The sequence below is a fragment of the Tamandua tetradactyla genome, chromosome 5 (genome assembly GCF_023851605.1).
Source record: "Tamandua tetradactyla isolate mTamTet1 chromosome 5, mTamTet1.pri, whole genome shotgun sequence".
Taxonomy (NCBI): Eukaryota; Metazoa; Chordata; class Mammalia; order Pilosa; family Myrmecophagidae; genus Tamandua; species Tamandua tetradactyla.
This window is the reverse complement of record NC_135331.1, coordinates 27,574,894-27,598,478: the sequence shown is the minus strand read 5'-3', so window position 1 is coordinate 27,598,478 and position 23,585 is coordinate 27,574,894. Positions and strand designations below refer to the sequence as shown.

The 23,585-nt window shown below is 59.2% G+C and overlaps 5 protein-coding genes across 7 annotated transcripts in view; 3 read left to right on the top strand and 2 right to left on the bottom strand.

Moving 5' to 3' along the window:
• Positions 1-718: 718 nt before the first annotated feature.
• GSC2 (goosecoid homeobox 2) lies at positions 719-1,940 on the top strand. Its single transcript, XM_077159336.1, has 3 exons — positions 719-977; positions 1,117-1,382; positions 1,836-1,940. Exons 1-3 carry the CDS (start codon positions 719-721, stop codon positions 1,938-1,940), a joined length of 630 nt encoding a protein of 209 aa, XP_077015451.1.
• A 2,943-nt stretch (positions 1,941-4,883) lies between these two features.
• On the top strand, positions 4,884-14,080 carry ESS2 (ess-2 spliceosome associated protein). Its single transcript, XM_077160330.1, has 10 exons — positions 4,884-5,093; positions 6,032-6,200; positions 6,294-6,389; positions 8,151-8,323; positions 8,435-8,552; positions 8,866-8,999; positions 9,413-9,515; positions 10,823-10,932; positions 13,215-13,330; positions 13,635-14,080. Exons 1-10 carry the CDS (start codon positions 4,923-4,925, stop codon positions 13,912-13,914), a joined length of 1,470 nt encoding a protein of 489 aa, XP_077016445.1. The 5' UTR covers positions 4,884-4,922; the 3' UTR covers positions 13,915-14,080.
• A 1,599-nt stretch (positions 14,081-15,679) lies between these two features.
• Positions 15,680-17,023, bottom strand: TSSK2 (testis specific serine kinase 2). The gene has a single exon (XM_077160331.1). It carries the CDS (start codon positions 16,871-16,873, stop codon positions 15,797-15,799), a length of 1,077 nt encoding a protein of 358 aa, XP_077016446.1. The 5' UTR covers positions 16,874-17,023; the 3' UTR covers positions 15,680-15,796.
• Positions 17,024-21,467: 4,444 nt separating this feature from the next.
• Positions 21,468-23,072, bottom strand: TSSK1B (testis specific serine kinase 1B). The gene has a single exon (XM_077160329.1). The coding sequence runs from the start codon at positions 22,756-22,758 to the stop codon at positions 21,670-21,672; it is 1,089 nt and encodes a 362-aa protein (XP_077016444.1). The 5' UTR covers positions 22,759-23,072; the 3' UTR covers positions 21,468-21,669.
• The window catches only part of DGCR2 (DiGeorge syndrome critical region gene 2), a 111,079-nt gene continuing 110,163 nt past the window's right edge, over positions 22,670-23,585 (top strand). Inside the window, exon 1 of one of the 3 annotated variants that reach the window (XM_077160327.1) lies at positions 22,670-23,044. The gene's annotated coding sequence lies outside the window, so the exon portion shown is untranslated. The remainder of the gene's footprint in view (positions 23,045-23,585) is intronic. The other 2 variants (XM_077160328.1, XM_077160326.1) reach the window with 2 other exon arrangements.

Sequence of the window (23,585 nt, the reverse complement as noted above, 5' to 3'; positions counted from 1 at the left end):
GAGGCAGGCAGCTGGCAGAAGGAGGGTGGCTCACAGAGGAGACAAGCTCCATTTCTGACCTGCTGGGTGAATAAGCCTGGTGCACGCCATTGGGACCCCCTGGGGACAGGAGTTGAGTCAGCAGGTACTGTCACTTGCAGCCCTTGCTCCAACATCCCATGAAGCTGAGGTCAGGCTTCTGGTGAGGTGGAAGGTCTGGGCCCAAAGTGTGGTGGGGTTGAGGGGAAACGGGTGGCATTTAGATTGAAGGCCAGAAGTTTGGGGACCAGAAGCCTGCGGGGCTGGATGAGTTTCCTCACAGTTGCTCGCTGGCTAGCCCTTGGGGCGGGGCGGGGCGGGGATGGGAGTGGGGGGGAGGTCTGCCTAGGAGATGAGACCTCGGTTTGCAGTGGCCGCAGGAGGGGCGCCACCCTTCCCCGTGGGGCTCCTTGCAGACAGTCGCCGCGGGGGTCCGTGCAAACGCACATGGGCGCCCAGGGGCCCCTCCAGGGATCAAGATCCCCGCACCCCTCCCCGCCTCGCCAAGGCCAACCCCGCCACCCGGACACGTCGCAGGTTCTCCTGCGCGGCGGCCGGGGATTAGCGCGCACCTTGCGGGCGCGAGGATTAGCCCGCGTGGACTCGGCGCCGGGCCCGGGGCTTACCGCGCGCCCCCTACCCCCACCCCGACGCCTATATATATGCGGGCGGCGGCTGCGGGGCGGGCCGGAGGACGGACATGGCTGTGGCCCGGGGCGCGGCGAGCCGGAGGGGCCCGGGGCGGCCGTGCCCCTTCTCCATCGAGCACATCCTCTCCAGCCCGGCCGAGCGCAGCCCCGCAGCCCGCGCCGCCCGCAACCCGCAACCCGCAGCCCGCCCCAGCCCCGCACCGCGCGGGGAACCCAGGAGTCCCGCCGCCCCCGAGGCTGCGCCCTGTGCCTGCTGCTGCTGCTGCTCCTGCGGCGCCCGCGGGCCCCCGGAACCCTCCGTCCCGCCGGGTGAGTGAGCCTTGCCGCCCGGGGCTGGGAGGTGGGTGCGGGATCTCGGGACACGCGCGCCGGGGTGCTGGGGTGCTGGGATGCGGGGGGGAGTGCGCCCACCCGAGCCGCCCGCGCTCACCGCGCCCTCGGCTCGCAGGCGCGCGGCTGCCGTGGCCGCTGAGGCTGCCGCCCGCCCTGGCCCGGCCGGGGCAGCCGGGTGGTCCCGGGGCGCTGCCCGGCGTGGCAGTGGCCGTGGCGGCGGGTGGTTCCGGCCCGCAGCGGCGCACGCGGCGCCACCGCACCATCTTCAGTGAAGAGCAGCTGCAGGCCCTGGAGGCGCTGTTCGTGCAGAATCAGTACCCCGACGTGGGAACCCGCGAGCGCCTGGCCGGCCGCATCCGCTTGCGCGAGGAGCGCGTGGAGGTGGGGGACCCCGCGCCCTAGGAGGGGACCTGGGACAGGGGACGGGCCCACCTGCCTTCCCTTCCTTCCCTTCTCTTCCTTCCATCTTCCCTTGCTCCCTCCCTCCCTCCCCGGGGCGCGAGCGGCCGGGAGGAGGCGCGGGAGGCCACAGGGGCCACCCCGGGCGCGGGGCGCCGAGATGGAGCTAGAGCTGGCGCGGAGGAGAGCAGGGAAGGCCGGTCTTCTTCTCCCCTGTTTTAAACTGTTTTTTCCCCCTCGCCCTCCTGGTGCGTGTTGGTATTCCAGAACTTGGGGATCTCAGAAGAGCGCACAGAGCGGCAAAGTGGGGGGCAGGGAAGGGGCGACCTGGATGTCGCGGGGGGTGAGTAGGGAAGGTACGCCCCCCGGACCCAGCCTTCGCTCCGGTCCACCCGTGGGGCCACCCGCGCAGTCCCGTCCGTCCCGCCTCCCCAGGTCTGGTTCAAGAACCGCCGGGCCAAGTGGCGCCACCAGAAGCGCGCGTCGGCGTCGGCGAGGCTTCTGCCCAGGACCAAGAAGCCCCCCAAAGAGAGCTGCTGAGGATCCTGGGGGTCATTCCCGGGCTTGGCCGCGTCCTCCGAGGCAGCTAGGAGAGAGGACGGCCTCACCTGAGGAGGGGGCTGGGAGGGAACGCCAGGTTCTCCCGGTCTCCACGGCGTGGTGCGCCCTGGGTGCCGGAGTCCCTTTATGCGCGCGCCCACACGCGGGGTAGGCGGTGCCTCTGGCACGCAGGCAGGAGGCCCACAGAAGTGCCCTTTGGGGGAGGGCAGGGGGAAGGCACCTAGCTTCCTCACGCACCCCCAGAAGGCACTAACTCCCCCTCCCCCCAAGAATGAAATCACCCCCTTATCAACCCGCAGATCCAGAGTCCTTTTCAGTGGCCACGAGGAGAACCTGACCTCCCCCCTTCCCCTGGAGACTGGATACCATGGGAAGCACGGGGCGGAGTGGGGGTGGGGGAACCCCTAGCTTGTCCGGAGCCTAGCTACCCTGGCCTGTACCCTCTCTGGCACTGGGGGAGTTGGGCTGAGGTGGTCCCAGGAGCAGTCAGGGGTCCAGAGCTGTAGAATAAGAAGGGTGCATGGTGGGGGTTCCAGAAGTCTCCTGGCCAGCTCCTTCATCTGGGAGCATCCTGCTGCGCCTGAGAAATTAGCAATCCAAAGCGCCATGTCTGCTGGGGAGGCTTGGCTGCCCCTCCTCCTTCTTCCTTGCCCTGGACTAAGGGGCCGGGTGACCATGACCCACTGAGCCCTTGGATGGGTGCCTGGCCCCCTGGGTGCTGCTGATCTGTTTCGTGGGTGGAGACCCTTGGCTGGCACCCCTCTGGGGGAGGTTTCTATTGGGTGTGGTGTGTGCCTCCCTCACAGCAATGATCCCTGCCACCCTAAGGTGGGGCAAGGTGGGGGGGGTTGGGAAGTCAGCCTACCCAATGCCCCCCCCCACCATCACCAGCACCCTGACAGCGCCTGCCCTGGCCCCAGGGTGATGGTGAAAACAAGGCTTTGGTTCCCCAAAAAGCATCTCACAGTCCCCCTCGTCTGGCGGGGACATTTTGTGCTGCCTCCTAAAAGGAATGCATGGGGATAGGGATGGAGCTAGGGTTGGCACCTGGCAGGAGACAGCCCATCCTGAAAACATGGGGGAAACCGAGGCTGTAGCCCTGGGAACACTCCAGGCTGGCTTGGTGGTGGCCCCAGCACTGCCAGGTGCCTCCAGGACAGGCAGCTTGTGCCTTTGTTTCCCGGGATGCACCCTCTTCCCTAGAAATCCTGGCCTGGCTCTGGGAGACTGTCCTGGGGTTGCCATTCCTGTATTCCTGGATTCCAGGCCCCTTGGTCTCTTTGGCTTTGTAGCCATGTGTCATGCGGAGGTTGGAGCTGGCCCAAGGGGCAACCTTCAGAGGTTTCTCTCCTTCCTTGCTACAAGCTGCCCTTTCCCCTGCTCACCTGCCCCACACGATACCTGTACAGGGTCCTGGCTCAGTCCCAGGCATGCCTCTTTCACCTCCCATTCTCTTCCCGGGTTTCTCTCTCCCACTCTCGGGCTCCAGTTTTTATCTCTTTGCCACGTTTATACCTCCAGCCCGGTCCTCTCCCTGAACTTGACATGTATGTCCCGCAGAACCTCCTGGAAATCTGGAGGCTCTTCAGATTCTCCTTAGCCAAACCAAGCTCAGGAGACTTTCTCTCCCTCAACCATCCCCAGGTTCATAGCAAGTAGGTTTTACCTCCCCCCAAATCCCACAATTGATCTTCTTTCCAGCTTCAGCTGCACCCACGTGATGTAAACCTCCACCATCTCTCACGTTGACACGTGCAACCACCTCTGGTCTTGTCTATCTGTACCCACTCTTACACCACTTTAATTTCGTTCTCCATGAAAGCCAGAGCACAGATCCCAACCTGTGTCTCCCCTCCCTACGGTCCTCCAGGGGCTTCCGCTTGCTCCTAAAATAAAGACAAAACTTCTCTCCATGGCCTGCCCCTCTGGGGTGGTCTCACTGCCCTCTCTTCCTTGCAGTCTGTGCTTATCCAAAAGTCTGTGGAGCTTGTTTTGGAATGCTTTGGAACTTGCTCTGCTCTCCCACCCTGAGCCGTCCCTCTTCACCTGATCAATGCCTATTCATCCTTTAGATCTGCAGCCACCTTCAGCCCAGGGAAATTTACCCCCCACCCCCACCCCAGAGCAGACTCCCTACGCACAATCTCCCTCCTTGTGTTTGTCCCACCTGCACTTTCACACCTCTTTGTGGGATGACCTAACAGCATCTGTCTTCCCTGTGGGACTGTCAGCCCATATGAGGACAGGAGCCATAGATGTGGAGTCCCCAGTGAGTGAAAAGATGAAGCAAACTTGTTACTGCACCCATCCCAGGGAAATTTTGTTTGCTGGACATAATTCACAACCTGTCCGGGGGAAGAAATGATCATTCGTGAAAAATGCTTAGGCAGCTTTCTAGTCCACTTCAATAACAATGAGCTTCTTCCGGGAAGCCCACTCTGCTGTCACCCAGGGGCTTAATAATATTTAGCCAGGCCTGTACCGAACCATCATCTTTTCCTTTTTCTTTTCTCTCTGTCATTAGATAACTATCAAGAATTGTGTTAGGATTTTTTTTCAAATAAAGTTTGAATTAAAACTTTGAAAGCACATAAAACCAAATTTTCTTAAGAGTGTGTTTTTGTTAACAATATCGTAACACGCGCAGTGATTACTTGCGGGAAATTGGAAGCCTGCAGCCTTTCATTTCTGCAGTGCTGAAACTGCGGTCAGCGTGAATGATGCGCTTCCCACCGCGCCCACAGCGCCACCTGGTGTCCGCAGCGGAGACGTGCATCACCAGCGCGGGGCGGGGCGAAGACCACAACTCCCGTAAGGCCCCGCGCCCAAGTGACGACACTACGGAGTGGCGTCTGGCCTTCGACGAGCGCAGCTCTCTCATGGGGGAGGGGGGGGGTCTGTGGAGGGCGCCTGCGCAGTTGGTGCAGGCCCGCCCATTTCCCCCCTTTCCAAAGGGCCGTGATGCGGCTGCGCCGCCCGAGCGGGCATGGGATTGCGATGGAGACTCCGGGCGCTTCGGCCGGGGCTTTGTTGCTCCCTGAGGCGCCCGGGCCCCGGAGGAAGAGGCCAGCAGAGTCGGCGGAGGCTGCTAAGAGCAAGCAGCGGGTCCTGGACGAAGAAGAGTACATCGAGGTATGGCCTGGGTACGGACGCCGGCGACTTCCGGGTCCCCCTGAATTCTCGCGCTCCTCTCGTGGCTCGCCTCCCGGGTCCCTCCTCTCGGGCCGTAGCTCCCCTGTCCCCTCGCGGAGGTGGAGAGGTCCTAGATCTTGTCCTCGGGGGCGTGGAACATCCCGTGAGGCAAGTAAACACGGTGCAGAGAGATGTCTTTGATGAGAGAGGCAATACCAGTGCTGTCAGGGGAGAGAGGCAGGGAGGTTTGGTTATATGTGATGAGCATTAGAGAAGAAGGGTTTCTTATTAAGCGCGAGCAGTAATTTTTACAGGTGCGAGGGATGGCGGCAGAGAGGGTTTTCTAGAGGGTGATGTCCTGGCTAGGTGTCCTGGAAAGAGGCTGCGTGATTGAGTTCGTGGGCGTCTGACGACCCTCGATGTAGGTGTTGGTCTTTGGTCCTCTAACGACCCTCGAAGTAGGTGATGGTCTTTCAGCGAACATGCAGAAGGAGAAGCTGGCGCGTAGGGATCAGAGGAAGCCAGTTTGGTTTTAGGTTTTTTGAGTTTGGCATGCCTGTGAGATGTACAGCTGGGTGCACGGGTGGGGAGTGCTGGAGCCAGTTCTCGCTGGAGGTGCAGACTTGAGAGTCTCACCTGGCGGCTGGGGTGGAAATTATGGATTGACCGACTGAAGTCACCCAGGAAAAGCGTCTAGGTTGGAAGGTTACTGGGGGAGTGAAGACGGCATCACCCACTTTTCGTTCTGCTGGAATGGAAGCAGAGCCATCAAGAAGGACAACCCATTAATGATGAAGAATGAGAAAGGTCTTATGGAAATTAGAAGAGAGTTTAGTAGTGTTAGATGGTGCACCAAAGGGCCTTAGCATTTCCTCTGGTGAGCTGAGATAGGGCACCCAGACGGCGGCTCTGATTTTTGTTCTTATCTTTCCGGCCAGGGCCTCCAGACAGTCATCCAGAGGGACTTTTTTCCCGATGTGGAGAAGCTGCAGGCACAGAAAGAGTACTTGGAGGCTGAGGAGAATGGAGACCTGGAGCGCATGCGCCAGATTTCCATCAAGTTTGGCTCTGCCTTGGGCAAGATGTCCCGAGAGCCCCCCCCACCCTGTAAGAGGACCCTGCGGGTGGCAGAAAAGGGAAAGCCAACTGTGCACGTCCTTGCCGGGCTCTCTTTAGTCACTGCCTCCTCTCATCCCCTAGATGTGACTCCAGCCACATTTGAGACCCCTGAGGTGCATGCAGGCCCTGGAACTGGGGGCAGCAAGCCCCGACCACGAGGCCGAGGGCCAGAGGAAGGTGAGTGAGTGCTTGCTTCAGTCACATGGGGGCTTACCAGGAATTTTCGTCCTCTGTGGTCCTGAGGAGTGGCCCAGGGCCTTGAGGGGTTTCCTTGCCTTAATGTCAGCTCATGGGATCAAAGAGCACTGTTGTAGGAGGCAGAAAGTTCTAGGTCCAGCTCCTCTGTGCAGGGCAGTTCTCTGAGCCTGTGACCATCCTCTGTAGAATTGGAAACACCTTGCCTCCATATTGGGTTGCTCAGTGCATGGGCAGCTTGCTGTGTGGACTGCTCACCACAGCTGTTCACTGCGTGCAGATTCGCTGTGTACATGGCTCACTGTGTGCTAGCTGCTCCCCCAGGAGCCCCATGAAGGCCCCTCTGCAGCAGTCATATCTCCCAGCTAACTGCATGCTTGCTCCCTCTCTGTTAGGTCTCTGCTCAAATGGTGTCCTCTCTGGGGCGCTTCTCCTGAGCACCCAGTGCAAAGTAACAGCACCCCTGGTCCTTGGGGTGTTCCTGCCTGCCTTTTTTTTTTTTAAACTGTAGGACATAATACTGGACAAAGCATTTTTATCTGTTAATTGTCCCTAACCCCTCCTCCAGAGAGTAGGGACTCTGTCTTGCTTCCATCTGTCTCAGCATCCAGAATGGTGCATTTGGTGTGTTGTATGCAGCTAGCAAGTACATGTGGAGCAAATGAATGAATGGTCGTCTTTAGCACATCTGTGGGGCTGTAAGACATGCAGGCGTGTGTGACACATTACAGAATTCTGTTAGACAAGAGCGTGTTGAGTACTATTCAGCATCAGTGTACTGAAAGTAGCAAGCTTCTTAGTGTTCAGAAGCATGCCATTGGGACTTTCTAACCTTCAATTAATCTGTCAGCAGTTGGATGCAATTGCATATGCAGGTGGTCAGACACCATTTTCTATTGAGTTTGAGTCCATAATATTCCATGCCCATGTAGGTGCACTTTGTGTTCTAGCAGACATCACTTCTGCTTCCTAACCCAGCTCTTCCTGCTTTTAGCACAGTCTGTTGCATTGCGTCCTTGGGGCTCGGTTCTCTATCTGAATTGTGACATCTGAGTCATGGGTGGGTTTGGCCGATCTTTTTTTTCACTTAAATTTCAACCACCTAAGCGGTAGGTTACCGACATCATTCATGTTTACCAATGAGGAAATCGAGGCTCAGAAAGGCAGTGACTTCTGCAGAGGGGTAGGTGACAGAATGGGGTTTGAATCTTCATCTCTCTGACCCTGAGTCCTGACCTATGCTCTGCACAGTCTCACACAAATAAGTGTTTGAGACTCACGAAACCGGGAAGAAAAGGCTCACCTGCTGTGTGACCTCTGCAGGGGGCAGCTTTTGGGGATGGGATGGACGTTGAGACTCTGTGCTTATGAGGCCCTGCCTGGACCACCAGGTCTTGTGCGGTCCCTGCCGTTGGGGCTTGCTGGCAGGTGAAAGGCTTAGGTGACAGATAGCACCCAGTAGCACAGGTACCAGGAGGGAGAAGGGATTAGGGTAAAGAGATTCCAGGGAGAGAAAGGGGCTCTGCTCTGGGAGGCCCCAGCAGACTGAGTGGCAGTGAGGGCTCTGGAGGCAGATCCTCCAGGGTGTGGCAGTTCTTGGGCGGTTTGGGCTCCCATGGATGAACCCAGAAACGGGCTGGCATGGGTGCTCCACCTCCTAGGGTGGCATGGTTCCTGGGATGGATGAGCTGGCTGTACATGTCATTTATGGTACTGTGTTCCCTACCTGCAACCCCTGAGCAGGAGAGGCTGGAGAGGAGGAGGAGGAGAAGGAGCCACTGCCCAGCCTGGACGTCTTCCTGAGCCGGTACACGAGTGAGGACAACTCCTCCTTCCAGGAGGTCATGGAGGTGGCCAAGGAGAAGAGCCGGGCACGCCATGCCTGGCTGTATCAGGCCGAGGAGGAGTTTGAGAAGGTGTCTTTGGGTGCAGGGGAGCAGGTGCCCTGTCGGAGGGTGGGGAGTCTCAGCCCTGGGGGATCCAGTGCCGGGGCCCTCTCTGACTCTCATTTCCCCCCACGATTGCAGAGGCAGAAAGATAACCTCATGCTCCCGTCGGCAGAACACCAAGCCATCGAGAGCAGCCAGGCCGGAGTGGAGACTTGGAAATACAAGGCCAGGAATTCCCTCATGTACTACCCTGAGGGTGAGCAGGTGCAGCCAGGCAGGGAGGCATGGGCTGTCTGGCCTTTGGGGTGTACACGTGCCTGGGCTTTGGCTGTCTGGGCCTCAGCAGCCTGGGTCACGGTCTGCCTTGGCGAGGGGGGCAGTGAGGCACTCCCCAGGTGTGCCTGGGTCCCACGGACGTGGTTTCTGAACTAGGCCCAGTGCTCCTGCCTGCCTGCAGGTGACTTGGCTGAGGGAAAGGGAGCCCACTCCTCTCCTTCAGGCTGTTGAGCCACCGGCCGAGATGCAGCCCACCTCCCTGACCCCTGCTTCCGCCTCTGTGTGCCCTGCAGGTGTCCCCGATGAGGAGCAGCTGCTGAGGAAGCCCCGGCAGGTGGTGCACAGGAACACCCGCTTCCTCAGGGACCCCTTCAGCCAGGCCCTGAGCAGGTCACAGCTCCAGCAGGCGGCTGCACTCAACGCGCAGGTGACCAGCCTGGGGCCACGGGGTCACGTGGGCCTACACCCAGGACCGGGCAGTGGGTCCTCCCAGAGGGAGACTCCAGGGCCACGGGCTTGGGAGGGTGGGGGGCAGGAGGTAGGGGGACCGTTCTGGAGACGTCAGGTCCTGGTCGGGAGGAGCCTGGAGTCGGGACCCTCTGGAAGCAGCTGATGGGTCGTGGGGTGCCCGAGCCCAGGGTGCTTCCCTCCTGGGGTACCTCCCTGCTGGGCCCTCTGGGGTTTTGGTAGGCGAGCTCTTTCCTTCCTTCTCCTCCTTCTCTGTTCCAGGGTGTCCCCGTATGTCTACCCGTCGGCCAGCTTGGGGTGGGGGTGCAGTGGGGAGGGTGGCAGCCCGCAGGTGTCCTGGTCCTCCAAGCCCACCTCTGCTTGTCATTTCAGCACAAACAGGGCAAGGTGGGCCCTGACGGCAAGGAGCTCATTCCCCAGGAGGCCCCCAGGGTGGGGGGATTTGGATTTGTCGCCACGCCTTCTCCTGCGCCCGGTGAGAAATTGCCTGCTGGCAGCCAGCCAGTGCTGGGCTGCTGGGGGCGGAGGGGCTTTTCGGTGGGAGCTGTCTTCTCTTCCCATGCCCGTGGGTCTCCCTACTCCTCATGCAAAGGAGGGACCCCACCTGCCCATTTGGGCAAAGGCTGCAGTGGGCCCTGGGCAGGCGGGGCTCCTGGGCAGACCTGGCCTGTGGCCTGCACCCCTGTTCCCACCCGGCCTGCTGCCTGCGCCCCCGTCCATCCCTATCTGACCTGCACCCCTTTTCCCACCCGCCCTGCCTCCTGCCCTCCCATCCGTCCCCACCTGACCTGCACCCCTGTTCCCACCCGCTCTGCCTCCTGCGTCCCCGTCTGTCCCCACCCTGCCTGCTGCATACACCCCCATGTGTCTTCATCTGGCCTGTGACATGGGTTTTCCATGCCTGTAGCCTACACCCCCACCCCCACCCAGCTTACTGCCTGCGCCCCCACCCGACCTGCACCATCACCCCCACCCCCACCCGGCCAGCAGCATGCCGCCTGTCTTCCCCACCTCCACTTACTCAGACGGACTCCACTCGCCTGCTGCGTCCAGTCCTCAGCAGGGCAGAGTCTGGGTTGCCGTGACCCAAAGGCGTTGGCGCTCTGGAGCCTGCGCTGAGGGGCGCAGGTGTGTCTGCCCCCACTGATTAGTCTCAGTGAGGGTGGGTTTCCCGAGTGCTGCCCCTCGTGCTCCTCCCCTGTGTGGAGACGCCACAATCTGCTACAGGGCCTCAGGGTACTGTGCCCCACTTGGCACCAGTCTCTCTGCCCAGGCCCTCCGGCATGTCACTGTCAGCCCTGGAGTACTGTCCTGTTTTGGGTGGCTCTGTGTGGTCAGCAGGCGGGGAACTCTGTGTGGGACATTTACAGACAGGAGCTCCCAGCACTGTGTGGCGAGGCTGGGGTGCTGGGCCTGTGCCCGTCCCCACACTGCCTGCCCACTGGAGGCATCTAATGCTTGGATGGGTTGCGTGCCTCTGGCATCCGTCTGCCCCGAGTGCGGGTGTGGGCCAAGACATGTGGAGGTGCCACAGTCTAGCGTGGAAGTACCCTAGTGTCCCCTTCTTCTCTGGTTGGGGCTTGTCACTGACCTCCAGAAGGCCACCAGGACCCCCAGGACCCTGGCCCTGGGCTGGATGGGGCCTCCCCAACCCAGATCCCCAGGCACAGTGCCATGGCTTCGGGGTTTCAGGGTCCCTAGGGAAGGCGAGCGGGATCAAACAGCGCCCCCCATCTGGGGACCCCTGGCCTGAGGCAGCTGTGACAGGCTCTCTTTCTGCAGGTGTCAGCGAGTCTCCCCTGATGACCTGGGGTGAGGTGGAGAACACACCCTTGAGGGTGGAAGGATCAGAAACTCCTTACGTGGATAGGACCCCGGGGCCGGCCTTCAAGGTGGGTCGTGGTGAAAGGGCTGCGGCTGTGGAGGTTGGGGCCTCGGGGAGTGGGGGTGGGGACCCTCCCGCGGAGGCAATCCCGGTAGCCAAGCTTAGCTGGTTATAGGCTGGGCCGCGGGTGCCAGCCCTCCTCCAGGACATCTGGGCATTGGCCCACTCTGCTGTGGGCTGGTGGGTGGGGCTCTCAGGAGGGCTTGCAGGGGCTGTTTAACGATGCGGGGAGGTCTCGGGGGACCTAAGGATGCCTAGGCAAGGCCCAAGAAACCACAGCAGCTCTGGGACGTGGTTTCTGTCCCACAAGGCACTCTGCTCACTAGAGAGCATGGCCAAGGACCCACCCAACTGCGAGGGTAAGACCGGGTGTTGTCAGGCATGGGAGAGTGGAGATGGCAAGGCCTGGAGTGGGCAGGGGAGGCGGCATCATGAGCCTGGTGGGCCTGGGTGCAGGGCAGGAGGGTGTGTCCAGGGCCCCGAGTACCGGCAGTGCAGGGGAGTTGGCAGCAGAGTGGTCTGTAGAAGGGAGGCCCGGCCCTGCAGAGCGTTGGGTAGGTGAGGTGCTCTGGTCTGTGGGAAGTTGTTTGGGGAAGCTGGCACGGTTTGGAAAGAAGAAAGGCACCCAAAAGTTGGTTACACCCTGCCCTGCTGCCCGTGGAGGGCCGAGGGATACCAGGAAGTAGGGATTTGAGGCAAAGTGGCAGGTGATAAGATCACCTGCTTTGGAAAGCCACAGGAATCAAGTCTGAACGTCCGGAATGAAATATCAGATGTGAAGATCTAGTTAAATGCTGCAGGTAATCTCATACCAGCCATCTGAAACACTAGCAGTAATCAGTTTGAAATACAGTAGGCAAAGAGATCTCCCTCACTGTTGCAACACAGAATTTTACAATAGCAAGGAAAAAACTTAGCTTTTGTCAAAACCGCAAAATTTTACCAAACACAGTAGAAGACTGTCCTCTTCCAGAGGGCAGGGCCGGCCACTCGGGTGGGCAGACTCCCCAGTGCACTGGGCCAAAATGGGGGAGTGTCAGCCACAAGGCACGTGCAGATCCAAACCTCAGTGAACTGCCACTCCACACCCGCACAGATGTCTGCTGTTAAAAATTGAGAAGGGGAAAGTAAGCGTTGGTAAGGATGCAGAGAGATTGGAACTCTAGTGTCTCATTGGTGGAAATGTCAGGTGTTGCAGCCACTGTGGAAGTCAGTATGGCAGGGTCTCAGAAAGTTAGAATTGCCATTTGGTCTGGCAAACCCATGTACAGCATGTATTCCAAAGGTGGTGAAAACGAGGTCTCAGACAGATACTTGCACACCAGTATTCATAGCTGCATTATTCACAGTAGCCAAGAGACAGAAACAACCCAGTGCCATCAGCAGATGAACGGATAAACAACATGCACTCCACGCACAGTGGACTTCTGTTATCCCGCCATAGAAAAGAGTGGAGTCTTGGGACGTGCTGCCATGTGGAAGAACCTTGAAAATATGCCCAGTGAAATAAGCTACATGCCTAAAGACAAATACTGTTAAATGTCATTTATCAGAGATTTCTTGAAATAGCAACCCCTAGAGACAAACTCAAGTAGTTTAGAGCTTACCAGGGACTGGAAGGAGAGTGAGAGCAGATCCTTAACATGGACAGCACAACAGTTTCCAGAAAGGCGGAAATGTTACTGGGAAAAACAACTGTAAAACAGTGAGAAGAAAACATGAGTGTGTCTTCAATCTGATCTTAAAGTAGAAGGGACTGCCTCAAAATAAAAGCAAAAAAGGTAATAGCTGGATGACACTACATGAGATTACAAAATTAAGTACAACAGAAACCATCATAAGTCAAGCTAAGTACACACGACGTGGCTTAATATAATTGATGTAGGTAAATCTATAAGTGAAAGAAAAAGGAAAAGAGCATGATAAGCCCCTCGGTAGAAAAATAGGCCAAGGACATACAGGGGATGTTTTCAAAAGATAAACAGATAGTCAGTAAACACAGAAGGATATCCACTCTGAAAGCCTGAGGGAAGCCAATTAAAATAAGACATTTCTTCCCAAAAGACCCTCAGGGTCGGTGATCCGGCAGCCCTTGCTTCGAGGGAAAGATGAGGGTGGGCGAGGGGAGCTGTCTCTGTGGCTGGGGGGCGACTAGGTCGGCTGGCTTTCAGGGGGGTGTGGCTTTCAGGGAAGGGGGCCTGTTGGGATTGGGGCCCCCAGGGAAGAGCAGGACCCACGCCGCTGCCGTTGGGGCCGGGCACTGCCACCCACGCTCCTGCTGCCTTGCAGATATTGGAGCCAGGACGCAGGGAGCGTCTGGGGCTGAAGATGGCCAATGAGGCCGCCGCCAAGAACCGGGCCAAGAAGCAGGAGGCTCTGCGGAGAGTGACGGAGAACCTGGCCAGGTAAGGGGGGCGGTCTCTGCCCAGGCAAGTGAGTGCACGGTTTGCTGGCAGGGCCTGGGCGTGTCTGTGGGGCGGTGGCAAGGCCACCAGGAGCTGGGAGGCCTCCCCCAGGAGACTTCCAGTGTGGCGTCCTCTGAGTCCTTGCCAGCCCTTTGGCAGTGGGGGGGTCTCCAGCTCGGTCCCCTGCTGCTAAGGGTGGCCCCACCACAGTGGCTGTGCTGCACCCCATGTGTTTCTCCAGGGCTCTTGCCTTGGGCTGGGGGCCCAGCCCGGCCTAAGCTCGCCTCTCTGTCGCCTCCCCCAGCCTCACCCCCAAAGGCCTGAGCCCAGCCATGTCCCCAGCCCTGCAGCGCCTGGTGAGCAGGACGGCCAGCAAGTACACCGACCGTGCCCTGCGAGCCAGCTACACGCCATCCCCAGCACGCCCAGCCCACCTCAAGAGCCCGGCTGGCGGGCCCCAGACCCCCACCAGCACCCCTGCTCCTGGCTCAGCCACTCGCACCCCCCTCGGCCAGGACCCGGCCTCCATCACAGACAACCTGCTGCAGCTTCCCGCCCGCCGCAAAGCCTCCGACTTCTTCTAGGGTCAAGCTGAGGGGCCAGCACGGGGCCTGCAGGGCAGCTGGGTGCCCAGCCACGGACTGGACACGTGCGCTCACCACGTGGACTGCGCTCAACGAGCATCCAGAGACTTCAAACTGTTTTCTATTCGCCGCCTGTCCAGACTGTCATTAAAGAACAACAGCACCATCTGGTAGTCGCCTTTGTCCTGCCCACACTGGGCCTGGGGCCTTGGGATCTGTGCCACCATCTCAGGCCTGTGGGGACCTCCCAGGGGAGAGGCTGTAGGCTGGGCTGATCGTGGCCACCATGGTGTCAGGGCCGTGGCTTTCCCACTACCTCCCGTGTTACATTTTTGTGGCCCCCCCGCCCCCCTCCAGGCCAGCAACCTGTGTGAGCTAAGTTTGCACATCTGCCACCCCCTTGTCCCCCCAGGACTTCCTACTCTTCCAAGGGAGGGATGGAGATGCTTGGAAGTCATGCTTTGGATTAGGCAGGTCTGCAGCTTCTGCAGCTGGGCTCTGCTGTCACCATCTCCCGGGCACCTGGCTTCTAGCCCCCGAAGGACCAAGGAGACCTGCCCTGGGCAGATAGTCTCTGTCTCTGCTCTCCTCTCCTCCGCCAGTGCCCCGCCCACCATTCCCACCTACACGAGCCCCCCGAGAACAGGAACCAGGGCTCAGGGTAAAAAGGAGAGGGGCCGGGCCGCAAACAGACCTAGAAGGTCTCTGCGCCTGCCCTGCACGGCCATGAGCGAGAGGGTGTTGGTGCCCAAGCCTGAAAGCCTGGCCGCCCTGGGTCCTGCTGGCCCTGATTGCCTGGGTGGCCCCTTCGCCGCATAGGGGAGAGGCCTTGTCCCCTGTGTGGAGCTGTGACCAAGGCTGTGGACTGGCTCCAGAACCGGGTCTCCAAGCCTCACACATTGAGCCCCGGGCACCTGCTCAGGCTGGAGTCTCTCCTCCTGGAGCACAGCCAGCCCTGCATTAGGCCGTTGTCTCTGGTCCTCCTTGCCCTCTCCGTCCACTGATCCCCTCCGGAGGCCAGGCCGAGGACCGGACATCTGTGGTGAGACTGAACCTGCAAGCTCCCAGGGTGGCCAAGCCTCCAATACACCCTGGAAGCCACAGAGGGGTGGGCATAGGGGTGGGGGCTGACTGGCTGCTGGGAGGGTGCAGCTTCTGGTGCTTCTCCCCAACAGGGCAGGCTGGGCTTTAGCTCAGTGGAACCCTAGGAGGTGAAGAGGCAGGTGTCCAGATGGGTGTGAGTCAGATGGAAGGGGGGCCATTTTCCAGGCCGCCTGCACTTGGCTGGGCGGTATCTGAGGCTGGCCGGCAAATGCACGGGCTGCATTGGGTACAGGCAAGATCTCAGTTGGGGCCTGCTGGGGATGGAGAGGAGGGCTCAGGGCTTGTGGGTCACCCACCTCGGACAGCCCCAGGGAAAGTTGAAGTCAGGGTACAAGTGAGGTGTTGGCACACATGAGCACTGGGGTGGGGAGCAGGTCCCGGGAGGCCACATGGGGTGCAGCAGGCAGACTCCACAGGACTCTCAGTGCATGGACCTCTGGCTGAGCATGTGCCGCGGGCCCTACTCTGCAGACCCAGGGAGCCTCCAAGCCGCAGGGAGGGAGGTTGGCTGAGCCAAGGAGAAAAAGACTCCTCACGGGGCACCGTTGATGCTGTATATACTTTGCGGTTTATTTGGTGGTCAATAACGAACGTTTTAGTTTGGTTTTTTTTTTCTGCTACTAAGTGGAAGAAAGCTAATAGAACGTAATCAAAATAGTGGTTTAATTGACGGATTTTACTGGTTCCTTGCACCCGTGCCTTCTTCTGCTCCTACCTGCCCTACTTATCGTGAGCGCAAACCCCGCCCCACGCCGCCTCAGAGGGCCCCTCATGGTGGCTAGGTGCTCGCCTTCCCCACCTCGGCCCCAGAGGGGTGATGGTCCTTGGCCCTGGAGGTCTCGGCCAGCCTGTCCTCCGCCTTGTCCTCGTTCTCGGGCGCCACCAGCAGCCGGTGCTGGGTCTTGGCCCCCAGCTTGTGGTCCGGCCGGTGCTCGGCTCGCGAGCCCGGCCGGGTGTCCAGTTTGCACTCGGCCCGGTACTTGCCCTCCCCCTCCCGCTTGAAGGAGCCGGAAGACAAGGCCTTGGGCTTGGGGGGCTGCAGCCACGAGTGACCGAGGATCTCGTCGATGTGCAGCCGCCGATTGACGTCCGGCTGGAGCATGCGGTAGATGAGGTCCTTGCACTCGCCCGTCAGGTGCTTGGAGCGTGGGAAGTCGACGCGGTGCTCCTTCTGGATGCGCAGCATCTTCTTGATGTCGGAATCATCGTAGGGCATGGAGCCGCACACCATGATGTAGAGGATCACTCCCAGGCTCCAGATGTCGTAGACCTTGGGCTGGTAGGGGATGCCCTGCAGCACCTCGGGGGCCGCATAGGCTGCCGACCCACAGAAGGTCTTGCTCAAGGTCAGCCGGCCGCTGTCGTCCCGCAGGCAGCGCTTGGAGAAGCCGAAGTCGGACAGCTTGATGTTGAAGTCCTTGTCGAGGAGAAGGTTCTCACACTTGAGGTCCCGGTGGACGACATCCAGGTCGTGGCAGTACTTGACGGCCGAGGAGAGCTGGCGGAACATCTTGCGGGCCTCGTCCTCGTGCAGGGCCCCCCGGGACTTGATGAACTCCAGGAGGTCGCCCTGGACCCCCAGCTCCATGACGATGTAGACCTTGCCGTCGGAAGTCTCGAAGATCTCGTAGGTCTTGATGATGGAGCGGTGGCTGACGGTGGCCAGAATGTCCATCTCCCGGGGGAGAAACCTCTCCACGAAGTCCGCGGGGGCTTTCTTGCGGTCGATGATCTTGACCGCCACGTTGAACTTAAGGCGCTCTGAGTAGGCCGACTTGACCTTGGCATAGGAGCCCTTGCCCAGGTTGATGCCCACGATGTAACCCTTTTTCCTCAGCACCGCGGCATCGTCCATGGTGCCAAGAGCGGCCGGCGCCCGCCGCCCTCTACATCCCCTCCCCACATGGGCCAGCGGGCATCATCCTCCCCGGCGCTGGCAGGGACTCCTCTGGGTGGGCCGGGCCCGGGGTTGGAGCGAGTGGAACGCTCGGCATTGTCTCCGGGTGACTTCAGCACGTGAAGTCACAAAGCCAGGCTGCTGGCAGCGGGTGCTTGGGGTGCTGCCGGATGGGGCCCCTGGAACCTTGGAAGCCAGGCCAGCCCAGGCAGGAGCGCCCACCACCCGCCTTCTGGAAGGAGGGCAGCCCCGGGACCTTGGCATCCCTCATCATCCACCCCCTTGGCCGTGGCCACCCTGCCTGCCAGGCCCCAAGGGGAGGTGGCCCTAGCCCAGCCCGAGTGCAGCCCCGTGGCACGTTCGCTCTCCCAACCGTGGAATTGGACCCTTGTGTGGGTCCTCGTCCCTCTCGGGCACATCGCCCACAGCGCCTTTGAGATCCATAGAGAACCCCCCCCCCCCCCCCCCCCCAGTGTTGGTGGTTCTGGTACTCCAGGCCAGAAGCAGCTTCCTGGGTGGGAGCAGGTGCTGGCCGGCCAAGTGGTCGCGACTGCCCGGGTGAGCCTGCGGGTGCCAGCTCAGCCCGTCCATATTCACAGGGGTGGGCAGGGCCCCAGTCCGGGGAAGCAGGTGTCCAGGCGTCCTGCGGCCGGGAAGAGCTGGGAGGTGAGAGAGGCTCACTCTGAGAATTCTGAGTGATTCTGAGCAGCAGGTGAGCTCACAGAGGAGGTAAGGTGGGCTCTGGGCGGTGGGCAGTTATTTCAGGGCACAGGTCCAAGTTACCTTTGAAACGGTGGTCCCTGGCAGCAAGGTCGACACAGGATGGGCTCTGGGGGTCAGGTCGCAGAGGAGACAGAGAAGAGGGGGGTGGGTACTTGGGTGGGCGGGTGGGTGGCACAGCACCCTGGACAGCTGGCACCTGGGCGAAGAGGGGTCCTGAAGTGTCACTGGACCTAAGTCAGAGCTGGGTGGCTCTTACTTGCACCCCTTCCCCAATCCCCAAGGTTCCCAGGGTTGGCACATGCTTTCTGTCCCTCAGGGGGCTTTTAGCACCTGGAAGCAATAGGAAAATCCTTTTGGGGGCATGTGTGTGGATTTCTGCTTTGCAAAGTGTAGTCTATGTGGGCACAAAGTACCTCCTCAGCATGTCCACCGAGCCTCTCTCCCTGGCTCCAGAGAACCCTGGCTGGCCTCTCTTGGCTGCATTGCCAGGACAGGTGTCCAGGGGAGAGGAAGAAGGTCTGGTAGGTGGCCAAGGAAGGTTTCAGAGGAAGTGATGGCAAAGCAGAGGTGCACAGGAGTTTCCGCCAGGCTGACCAGAAGGGCAGGCCAGATACTCAGAAAGTCGTGGCCAGAGGCATGGCTGTGTGGAGACACCTGGGCCCTGCAAGGAGCTCCTGGTGTCTGGCTTGGCAGAGCAGCCTAACTCAGAGGAGGAGAGCCCCCCCTTGTACCCCAAGTGGGAGCGTTCTGGGTGAGCAAGGGCTGAGCACCTCCCCGAGAGGTCCTTCTCTGCCCCAGGCCCACTCCGAGAGCTCTTTGGAGCCCCGTCATTTTGTGACTTGTTTTAACGTGGTATGCTCCTTTTTCCTGGGGCCTCTTTCTTTTAAAATATTTTTATTGATAAATCAGCATACAAACATGAACATCCTTCACATGCAAACATTCCATGCACGATGTGCAATTGATGGCTCGCAGTGTCTTCACATAGTTGTGTATTCATCGTCATGATCATTTTTTAAAACATTTGCATCACTTCAGAAAAAATAATACAACAGAAAAAACTCATACATACCGTACCCTTTATCCCCCCTCATTGACCACTAATCTTTGTTCCCCCATTATTTATTTATTTTCTTACCCATATTTTTTTACTCATCTGTCCATACCCTATATAAAGGGAGCATCAGACACAAAGTTTTCACAATCACACAGTCATATTGTAAAAGCTATATCATTATATAATCATCTTCAAAAAACAAGGCTACTGGAACAGTCTACAGTTTCAGGTACTTCCCTCTAGCCACTCCAATACACCATAAACTGAAAACGGATATCTATGTAATGTGTACAAATAACCTCCAGGATAACCTCTTGACTCTGAAATCTCTCAGCCACTGACATTTTAGTTTGTCTCATTTCTCTCTCCCCCCCTTTTGGTCAAGCAGGTTTTCTCAATCCCTTGAGGCCGAATCCCAGCTCTTCCTGGAAGTTCTGTCCCACGTTGCCAGGGCGATTCATACCCCTGGGAGTCATGTCCCACGTGCTGGGGAGGGCAGTGGTTCACTTGCCTTATTGGCTTAGAGCCACATGTGAGCAACAAAAGAGGTTCTCTGGGGTTGACTCTTAGGCCTAATTTTAAGTAGGCTTAGCCTATCCATAGTAGGAATATGTTTCATAGGGGTGAACCCCAAGACTGGGGACTTGGCTTATTGATTTGGTTGTCCACACTACTTGTGAGAGTATCAGAAATTATCCAAATGGGGAAGTTGAGTCTTTCCCTCTTTTCTCCCCATTCTCCTAAGGGGACCCTGCAAATACTTCTGTATTCACTGTCCAAATCACTCTGGGATGCATTGGGGCATCACACTAACTTGGACAAACCAACAAAATCTCAGACCCTATTCAAGATTCCCTGTACTTAACGGTGTTCAACTCAACTGATCACACGAGTTACATTAGGAGATGCACTACCCAAAATATAAATTTTGCACCCAATAAACATCTCTCCCTTTAGGCTGACACTGAAGTTGAAGTTTCAAAAATGGTCAGATTCATCCTTTACTCAGTCTTCTGATATACCTTAGTCCTATCCAGATCAGCTTCATTCATAGCTCTACTTGATGTCTGATCACTTTCTCAAGTTCTTAAACAGTTCCTGTATGGCATAGTGCAGACTTTTAATAAATAGTTCAGTGCTCTGATTTTGAATCTCAGGTGTCACATAAATACTGGAGCCTGTTTCTGGCTGAAATAATCAGAACTCCACTCCTTTAGGTCCCAGAAGGGGCTGGCTGTGAGGATTTGCCAGGCCAGCACCCAGAAGCATGAGCCCCCTCCCCTGTCTTTTCCCTGCATCTCCAAACTCTGTCTGGGGCATCGCTCTGCTTCCTTTTAGGTGGGTTCTGCCTCCTTTTACCCTCTGAATGGTACTGATGTAGCATCTCTGGTTTGGGGCGGGGGGGGGGCAGGGACATGCTGGAGGAAGTGGGCCTCAGCATTGCCCAAGTGCAGCTGTCTGGGATGGGGTTAGGGGGTCTCTCTCTGAGCTTCAATTTCCTCTGCAAAGCAGGCCTCCATCCATTCCTCCTGAAAGTATCTGAGAGTCTGTCCGAGGAGCTGGGGAGAAGCAGGGCCCATGCCTTCATGCACCCTGAGGCCAGCGAGGAGCCCAGCAGGGTGCGGTGCCACAGCAGCCAGGGTGAGTGGATGTCGTAGGCTGTGCCAGGGTGCAGGACAGACCTGGGGCACAGGCTAGGGACACCAGGAAGGCCGAGACACAGGAAGTAACCAGACGGAGGGTGGACAGACGGAGGAGGGGGCAGCCAGACAGTGTGAGAGAGGACTGCATAGGGACAGCTGGGCACTTGGGCAGAAGAGGCGTGGACTGGCCACGGGAGGTCACCATCCTGACACCTTTGGGGGGCCAGGCAGGGGTCTGGAGTCTCTGGCACAGGGCGGCCTCCAGCAGAGAGTGGCTGGTCCTCTGCTCCAGGTTGTGTGATATCAGGCAGGCCACTGACCCTCTCTGAGCTGCTTTCCCAGCCTCTGAACAGGATGAGGGTCATTCCCGGGCCCAAGGACCATGCAGGCCACCGAAATGACAGGGGAGGGGACACATGAAGGAGAAGGAGGGAGAAAGGAGGCTAGACCTGGGAGAAGCAGTGGGGGCCAGAAGGGATGCAGAGGGGGCTCTAGCCATAGTGGAAGGTGTCTGCAGGGATGGGGGGGTGGGGAGGCAGAGCTGGGGGCCCCAAGATAAACTGCAAGGCAGCTGTGGGGAGAAGAAAGATCCAGGCAGGGGAGTGACCTGGCTGTGGCGGGGAGTGGAGGGTCTCTTCTCCCAGAGGACTGAGGGTTGGGAGGTCTACCCAAGATTGAGAAGTGGGCAGGGGCATAGCTGGTTTGGGAGAGATGCCTCTCCCTGCTGGCAGGCACTCTGTCTTCCTTGCCACGGGATGGCAAGACCCCTGACTGCAGACAGAGCCAGCTCCCCAGCTTGAGAGGCCCCTGGCCTCAACCGCCCTTTCTCTGCAGGTAGCCAGCTGGACCCTCGGTTTCATCCTCTCCTTTCCACCCCAGCACCGTGTTCACAACCCTCCCTTTCAAAGCAGCATCTTCCTCACTCCCAGCTCTGGTCCCTGCCCCTCCAGCCGCATACCCCACTCGCCCCTGTGCCCCACAACCCGCCCTCCCAGCTTCTGCAGCCAGGCCCTGTGGTCACGAACCAGGCACCCAGGACATACTAGGATGTATCTTCCTGAGGGAGAGGTACAGCATAGCTCCAACGGAGGGTGGGCGGGAGCTGGAGAAAGACATTCACCTTGGGGTGTACACTAATATAGTCTGTGATTTATTGCTTCTTTAGCCATGTGGGTCACCAAGTTCAAAGGGAGGGAGAAGGAACTGACAAAAATAGTGGCTCCAAGGGGCCTGCGCCCCTTCTCGGCCTCCTCTCTTGGCTTCTTCCACGCTCAGGCCTGAAGTCATGGGCTCCATCTTGTTCCCCGCTGGCCCCCTGGGCCAACAGAGGCTCACGGGGTGTGTGTCTCGGTGAGCGGCTGGGGGGGCCCTTCCTTGGTCTCCCCAGATATCTCCCCGGTGAAACCGATGGTCTCCGACTGCCTCGCCACCTGCACCGACTCAGTCTCAGGACCTGCCTCCAGCCGGGCCTCTTCCCGGGGCTCCTGCTTGGTGACCGACTTCTTGTCAGAGACGGGATCTGGGGCCCACACGGACTCGGGGGCCCGGGAGCTCTCCCCTTCCTTGTTGATGGCCACCGAGGACAGGCCCCGAGCCTTGGGCTGCACCCAGCAGTGGCCAAGGATCTCGTCGATGTGCAGCCGCCGATTGACGTCCGGCTGGAGCATGCGGTAGATGAGGTCCTTGCACTCGCCCGTCAGGTGCTTGGAGCGTGGGAAGTTGACGCGGTGCTCCTTCTGGATGCGCAGCATCTTTTTGATGTTGGAATCATCATAGGGCATGGAGCCGCACACCATGATGTAGAGGATCACTCCCAGGCTCCAGATGTCGTAGACCTTGGGCTGGTAGGGGATGCCCTGCAGCACCTCGGGGGCCGCATAGGCCGCCGACCCACAGAAGGTCTTGCTCAAGGTCAGCCGGCCGCTGTCGTCCCGCAGGCAGCGCTTGGAGAAGCCGAAGTCGGACAGCTTGATGTTGAAGTCCTTGTCGAGGAGAAGGTTCTCACACTTGAGGTCCCGGTGGACGACGTCCAGGTCGTGGCAGTACTTGATGGCCGAGGAGAGCTGGTGGAATTTCTTGCGGGCCTCGTCCTCGTGCAGGGCCCCCCGGGACTTGATGAACTCCAGGAGGTCGCCCTGGACCCCCAGCTCCATGACGATGTAGACCTTGCCGTCGGAAGTCTCGAAGATCTCGTAGGTCTTGACGATGGAGCGGTGGTTGAGCATGGCCAGAATCTCGATTTCCCGGGGGAGGAATTTCTCCAAGAAGTCCGTGGGGGCTTTCTTGCGGTCGATGATCTTGACCGCCACGTTGAACTTGAGGCGCTCCGAGTAGGCCGACTTGACTTTGGCGTACGAGCCCTCTCCCAAATTTATCCCCATGATGTAGCCTCGTCGCTTGAGGACGGCAGCGTCATCCATGGTGCTGGGAGCGCCCAGTGCCTCTGGGGCTGCCCTCTACATCCCTGCGGGACATGGGGCTGGCGGCAGCATTTACACCGTGGAAAAAGCGTCCTGTGGGCTGCCCGGGCCCGCTGTCCCTGCCTCCTAGAGGCCGAGACTCTGGGGGTGGAACCTTCAGCGTTGTCTCCTGGGTGACTTCAGTGGGTGAAGTCACAAAGGAGGGGTATGCTGGGGGAATGGGGCTCTGGCCTGAGCCGCTTGGACTTGGAACCCTGGAACAGACCAAAGGCCCACGGAGATTGAGGTAGGTGGGGGTGTGTGTGGGGGCGGGCCACGGGGGTCACATGGGTCTGTCCCCGTGTCCCAAAGCCAGGGCTGGGTCTGCTTGGGGAACCAAGTGAGGTTGATTATTGCAAACAGGGGGCGGGGGGGGGGAGCAGGTGGCTTTATGAGTCAGGGCCCCAGTGGGACACAGAAGACATACCCAAATTAGGATAATCTGAAGACGTGTTTAATCAAGGGGCTACTTGGGGAGGTGGGGGCAGCGCCGCCTCTGAGGCTAGCAGCAGGTTCTGGAACCTGGAAACAGTGGAGGGGGCCACGTGGAGGGGGTGTGACCTTTGGTGGAGGGACAGAGCCAGGCCCAGAGACCCCGTGGGGAGGGTGGTGGCTGGAAAACATCCTGACCTCAGCTCCTGCTCCTCAACTTCAGGCTGGGTCTCCCTGTGTGACCGACTTCCCACTGGATGACACAGTTCATGTGGGCAGTCTCGGGGCGGGGGGGGGGGGGGGGCACAGAACCCATGCAGCAAAGCGGAGGGGTCAGGAGGAGCCAGGAAGCGGAG